We start from the raw sequence: 7021 nt of genomic DNA on the forward strand, positions 1-7021 counted from the left end.
TGCCGCCTCTCCGTGAGGCTTTAACCACGGCTGAAGGAGTCGTGGTGTGACCCTCACCTTGACTCTGGGCGGTGGGTGGGGACCAACGCCTTTCCTGCCGCCGCTCTGAGGTCGGAGTTTCCAGGGGCCCCAGGCCGCCCCCCATCTCCGCCCTCCCCCCTGCCTCCAGCAGGGGTGGGCTGTTCCCGGCCTCGGGGCAAAGGTGGAGGCGCAGAGGTCCCGCCCCGCTGCCGAGGGCCAGTCCCACCCACGCGGCCTCACCTGCCGCCCCCGGAGACCCCGCCCCGCCCCGCGCCCTGGAAGCCGAGGGCCCGGGCCGCACGCGGCGGCCGCGCAGCCGGAAACTGGCCCCTCGGCTCCCTCAGGCCGGATCCGGACCCGGCCGACCTGTGGGCGGGGCGGGGAAGCGGGGCTTCCGCCTTCCTGCTTCCGGCCTGGCGGTGAGTTGGGAGTTGGGGTCCGAGTCCCAGGTCCGGGGCGCGATGCGGGGGATGCTTTGGGCCGCTCGCGGTGGTTCGGCCCTGGCGCCTGGCGGAGGCTGCCGCGGCCCGGGGGCGCGAGGGGTGGCGGGGCCTCCCCCGGTTCCCCCGGACGGCCGCTCCGCGAGTCCCGCGGGGCCCGCACTGGCCGGGGCCGGGAAGGGTCGGGTGAATGGGGGCCCAAGGGACCGGGTGGGGGAACGAGGGAGGAACGAGCGAGAGGGAGCCCCCGGAGGAGATGGAGTGCGGAGGCGGCGAAGGGCCGTCAGCTGCAGCGTCGGGCGCGGCTCTGGCCGGAGACCAGCCCGGTGAACCCTAACGGAAGAAGCAGAGTAACATTTATTCCTCAAAGTGCGGGACGCTCGCGGGAGGTGTGTGGCCTGTGCACTGGAACTCCTTTCTCTGTTAACGGGAGAACTTTGCCACATCCAGGCCCTTCACTCCTGCTTTGTTCGTTCTGGCAAAGTTCCTTTCTCTGAGCTCTGCCTTGGTGGAGTCATTGCTGGGCTGAGTTGAAACGGGCGGGCATCTGTAGAGCCCAGTTCCGACGGGGGGTGGGGCGGACGAACTGGGGGGGGGGGGGGGCAGCTGGGATAGTTACCGAGTCTTAGGCGCTTTACTGTGTGTTCAGTTCAAAATAGGAAGAAATCGTAGGCTGTAATTAAAACCAGTCGAAAGAGTTTTCCTGAGGTGATGGGATTGGGGGTGATTTATATCTTGTTTTGGTTATCTTTGATTCTTCTATGGAGAATACGAATCGTGTAATAGGGAGAGGAAAAAAAAAACTTTAAAGCTTAAGGTGAGGTGTTTGATTTTGTAATTAATGTACCTAAACCAATAAATAAGTAGTCGACGACATATTTAGTATAAAAAGTTCAAGATGTAGGAATGGATACACTATAACATCAGTGAGCTAACATCTTTTTATGTCACTGAATTATAAAATTCATAATTGTATTGTTGAAATAAGCTATTTAGTAAAATAGCTCCAGTAATTAGGATTTTTTTATAGGGCATTTGCAGTTGTAGTAATTACTTCTTTCTAATTAGGAAGAAAGAAATCGATATTAGATGTCTATAATGTGCCAGGCAATTTTAGGTGTCATTTTTAGGTTGCATATCTAGTATTTAGAAATTTTTCATTTTTAAAAAAATATATTTTATTGATTTTTTACAGAGAGGAAGGGAGAGGGATAGAGAGTTAGAAACATTGATGAGAGAGAAACATCGATCAGCTGCCTCCTGCACACCTCCCACTGGGGATGTGCCCGCAACCAAGGTACTTGCCCTTGACTGGAATTGAACCTGGGACCCTTCAGTCCGCAGGCCAATGCTCTATCCACTGAGCCAAACCGGTCAGGGCATAGAAATTTTTCATTTAAAATTGTATTATAATTATCCTGAAATTTGCGATTTAAATTTTGTTTTTTATTCTTTTCAACCCATCCAGCATATAGAATTTAAACCTTCTCTCAGAAGTGTGTAGCAGAGCTGAAGAAGACGACAACCAACCAGGGGTCATCCATCTGAAATTGTAATTGGCTCACTAATCCAGGACAAAGTTAGAGATCACAACTCAAGCATAAGGTAGATAATTTTTAAATTCCAACTGAAATTGTAAGTGACTGTATATATACCCATTCCTACCAAGGTATTCTAATTCTCCACTTTGAATAGAGGTTGACACAAATGTGAAAGGTAGAAAAGCCTCTAGGGCAAAATAAAAAAATGACACTCAAATCCACACTTTCCTCATTTGCCAGATGGCCCTCCCTTATCAATTCAAAAGGGAACAAAATCCATGGCACCTGTCATGGTTAATTTTCCCATTATTAAATATATTCTCATTGATTAAATTATGTCTTCAAGTAGGAGTCCTCACAGCTGAAAGAGGGCATAAAATAGCATGTCACATTTTGCTTATATCTCTTTGCATATGAATGGATAGTATTGTAGCTTCTTTTTACTCCTTGAAATGGCCATCCATTATCTCTCCTACTCCAAGCATTTCTTGTACTCTGGCTTGGCTTTTTCAAATACCCAAGTTGATGATTTGTATTTTTGTTAATTAACACTTAATAGTACTAAGGCTATGTAAACAAACAAACAAAAAACCCAAAACAAATGGGACTTAGCTGTGTCCTGGAATGAGTATATAAGACTCAAAATTTTTATAAAACTTTGCAGCTAAATAAAGTTTATCTTGAATATAGGCAGCATGTGAGAATGCATAGCCTTTATGACAGATTCCACATGGATTTTACTTTTATCTTCTATACCTTCACATCTTTTAAGTGTCAGTTTTCTTATTGTCCTAGTTGAATTATTCTTAACTGGAGATATTAGTCTATTAAAATAGTACTAATTAGTACTTTTAAAAAACAACTAATGAGTGATAATGGAATTCTGAGTTAACTGATTGTATAATGTAACTTTTTCAAAATTTGATTAACTACATATTCTTTTCTCTTGTTCTCTCCTTCCAGTCTCCAGTTCCTAACACTGCTACAAAGATGTTTGACATAAAGGCTTGGGCTGAGTATGTTGTGGAATGGGCTGCAAAGGATCCATATGGCTTCCTTACAACAGTTATTTTGGCCCTTACTCCATTGTTTCTAGCAAGTGCTGTACTGTCCTGGAAACTGGCCAAGATGATTGAGGCCAGGGAAAAGGAGCAAAAGAAAAAACAAAAACGCCAAGAAAATATTGCAAAAGCTAAACGACTGAAAAAGGATTGAAGGAATGAACAGGCTCTGCAACCAGAGGAAACTCATTTGGGAAACTATGCAGCTTTGGAAGGACCCTGTAAGGTTTCTCTTCTGGATTTATGATGGTATTTAATAAACGAAGCCTGAGCATATGGAAGAATCATGTTCTGACCGCTACTGTAGCAACTTTTAGGCTTCTGTATAGAAGTCTGTTGACAGTTATTTATTATGCCAAAAATGCTTTATAACCGACTTAGTCATTTGCCATTTTGCAGCTTAATACATCCTGTGGAGAAAAAATGACTTTAGATTATGAACTCTTCAAATACTGCCTCAAAAAGGGTCCTGTTCTGGACAAAGGAAACTAAGAATGTAAAAATGAGAACTGTCCTGAGGTGAAAAGTATGTTTTGGCTTAAAAAGAGATACCGCATATTAATTACATCTTTTGTCATTATTGCTTATATCTTAGCATCATTTCTGGCTTTCTCAAAGCAAAATATTATTAATTAGTGAGTACTTCGTTTTCTACATTTTCCTCATTCTAGCCTTTGAGAGACTGGTAATTATCAGACATTCTGCCTTTTTAAAAATCTTAATTTTATGAAAAATTCATCTTGATTGTATAGAGTACCACCTACTAACAATTTTTGTACGTATGAATGCTGCCATTTACTTAGAGATGACTTGTTGACTAGAGTAACACTGTGATTTAAAGCTTGCAGTAAAAATGCCAATCCTTGTAGTACTTTGGAACCAGTTTATTCTTACTTGTGCTAAGAAGAAATGTGAAGTAGTTAAAATGTCTTATGTGATAATTTGCTGATTATATGAATACCACTTTTAACTTTTCCATTTTTTGAACTCATGTAGTGATGTTCTATAATTTTTGATCAAACAAGTTCATGGTGAAAATTAAAATTTCAATTTTGTTTTCAAGGAACGCTAAAAGAGTAAGTCATATTTCATAAGTTAAATGCATGGTCCAATAATTTTACTTGCTATCAGTATTTAATAGCTCATTAATATTTTCCTCATCCTAATAATGAATTCTAAATTACAGAAATTATCCAACAGCTTTAATTTAAAAATGAAAGTAGATATTGAAATAAAATTGATACTTTTTTATAAGGAGGTCCTAGGGTTTTAGATTTTTTTGGGGGAAGGGGTATTAAATAATTCAAGTTAGTTATGTTATGAAAGTTAGACTTTTCAAAGGATTATGAATTTCATTTGTAAAAGTTGAGGCTAATGTTTCTCAAATGACAACCTAAGGACCCCAAGAATGTTTTATGGACTGGTATGAACAATACTACCACTATTTTAGGTTGTCAGTTCCTACTTGATGCCATTGTAAACATCACATTGCAACCCTAGGCACTGAAATAATCCAGTGTTTGGTTATGAGATATAAATTCAGGTGGTCAAGATATGCTTTTTGTATTATTGAAATGAAAACAATACTTAAAAAAAATGCTTAGGTATAACTACTGACCCTGGTGTATCTGCAGAAGCCAGTTTAAGAAAAAACTAGGTTAAGATATGTCTTTTGGGTTTCTGCCATCAAGTTGTTCACAAAAGGAATTTATATACATAGGTCTCAACTTATGGCCACATTTTAGAGTAAAAATACTACCGCAAAAGAAATATTCCTCTTAATTCTCAGTTATCTATTAAAGCTGTGGTTTCATTGGTTCTGTTGTGATAATTTAAAGGTATTAATTTAACTGAAATATGTTTTTTTATAATTTCTTTTAAAGTCTTAAACACATGCCAATTTTATATTTGTTTGGCATATGGCATTTGTTGTTTCTTTAGCTTTTCCCAACACTTAGGAAGCCTTTTTATACATGTAAGATCAATAGGTTTTAGAATATTTGTGTCTGTGTCTTTGTGTGTGTGTGTGTGTGTGTGTGTGTGTGTGTGTGTGTGTGTTTATGGGGGTGGGAATTCAAAATAGAGCCTACTGTGAGATTTGGATTTTTTAGAAATATTAATCTTTTCTCATTGAAACAAATAGTACTATAGTTAAAAGAATCACATTTATTATTATCCAGAATACTTCTTTAAAAATTGCCTACTTATATTGTTTGAAGTTCTGAGAAGTAATACAATCAATTACCTTTTTTTTTTTTTTGGCTGGTTTTGGGGAAAAAAAGATATGCTGCCTGTAGCAAACATTTAAAATCCTCTCTCTACAAAGTTTGCATGTCGAAATTTGATCCTTAGTGTCCATGTGATAAACTTCAGCATGGTATTATTACTGTATCAGATGTGCAAGGGCATTTCTTACTTTTTATTTCTTGAAATTATAGTAATCAAACTGGAAATAAGCTTAGAAAGCTATGAGCTGGAAACCCAATGTTGAAATCCTATATAATAAAAGTATAATATGCAAATTGATTGAATGGCAGAATGCCCGGTCGGTGGGGGGGGGGGGGGCGCACAGGGCTGGTGAGTAGGCAGCGCCAGGCCAGCAAGGCACATGCCAGTGGGCAGAGGGAGGGGACAGCGATTGGGGGGCGGCAGCGACCAGCAGTGGCGGAGGGGTGATGCGGGGGGGGCGGTATCAGGGCCAGCTGTTGCTGTCCCCTGATCGGCCTGCCTGGTTGCCTCTCTCCCGGACTGTGAGAGGGCACAAGCTGGGCTGAGGGACACTCTTCCCCCCACCCCACCCCCCCCAGTGCATGAATTTTCTAGTAAATTATAATTAACAGCTCCTTACCCATTCCATCTTTCCTTACAGATGAAGTAAGGGAAAGTGGCAAGGGACACTTTACACCTCATATACTTTTCACTTAGAGAAAGTTTGGTTCCTATTTAGGATTGCTTTTATGTTTGCAGTTTGTTATAATATCACTCTGGTTGATATGCTATCTGGACAAATTCTGTATCTCTGAAACATTTAAAGGGATTCCATGTTCAAATACCAAGGATTCATTCCTGCATCTATATTGGAATCTTTTTTAACTTAATTTGACTATCATAGACTCTCCTCACCTCTAATTTTTTTCTTCAAAGAACACATAGTTTGAAAAAGCTTTGGCTAAATAAATTCAGGTTTTATTTTAAATAGTGTGGGTAATGAGATGGCCTTAAGAAAATATAATGGTATTGGTTCAATGCTAATTAAATTATAAAATAAAAATTAAAAAAAGAAAAATGATAGCTAGAAATCTGTTAGTGAAAGTAGGAATGGAAACAGGTAACATAATAGTGAAAAATTACTTCTTCCGTTTTTATTTTTAACTTTAAATATCCAAAGCATAGCTTTTAAGCTAGATTTATAGGATTAAGCCCAACAGCCAACACATTTTGTATACTGAAACAGTTTTTATAATATAATAAGCCCAATATTATTTAAAAATATATATGACTAGAGGCCCAGTGCACGAAATTTGTGCACTGGGGTAGGTGGGTTCCTCAGCCCAGCCTGCCCCCTCTCACAGTCCGGGAGTCCTCAGGGGATGTCCTACTGACGGCTTAGGCCCGCTCCTCACGGGGAGCCTGCCTAAGCCACAGTCTGCCCTCCCTCTGCGGGAGGTGACTGGTTAATAAGGGGAAGGCGCCACCCCCATCACCCCGCTGCTGCTGCTGCCACTGCTGGCCACCACAGCCACCAAGGTGTTTTCATCAACACGGACTCCAGTCCCTTCACGAAAAAAATGAAAACTTTCTTTAGGCATTTTCAAGATGTCTCTTTCATAGGATATGACTTTTTTTTTTATCCTCACCTGAGGATATTTTTCCATTGATTTTTAGAGAGTGTGGAAGAGAGAGGGAAAGACAGAAACATCAATGTGAGAGGGACATTTCGATTGTTTGCCTCCTGCAT

General features: G+C 41.1%; 1 protein-coding gene across 2 annotated transcripts; it reads left to right on the forward strand.

Annotated features, from left to right (window-relative positions):
• The first annotated feature begins 302 nt into the window (after positions 1-302).
• Positions 303-4129, forward strand: SMIM15 (small integral membrane protein 15). 2 transcript variants are annotated; one of them, XM_079760406.1, is made up of 3 exons: positions 303-440; positions 1930-2066; positions 2966-4129. In XM_079760406.1, the coding sequence occupies exon 3, from the start codon at positions 2993-2995 to the stop codon at positions 3215-3217; it is 225 nt and encodes a 74-aa protein (XP_079616532.1). In that variant the 5' UTR covers positions 303-440; positions 1930-2066; positions 2966-2992; the 3' UTR covers positions 3218-4129. The 2 variants fall into 2 exon arrangements, with proteins under 2 accessions (XP_079616532.1, XP_079616531.1); XM_079760405.1 differs by lacking the exon at positions 303-440 and adding an exon at positions 454-850.
• The last annotated feature ends 2892 nt before the right edge of the window (positions 4130-7021 follow it).

Source organism: Cnephaeus nilssonii, assembly GCF_951640355.1.
Source record: "Cnephaeus nilssonii genome assembly, chromosome: 2".
Classification (NCBI taxonomy): Eukaryota; Metazoa; Chordata; class Mammalia; order Chiroptera; family Vespertilionidae; genus Cnephaeus; species Cnephaeus nilssonii.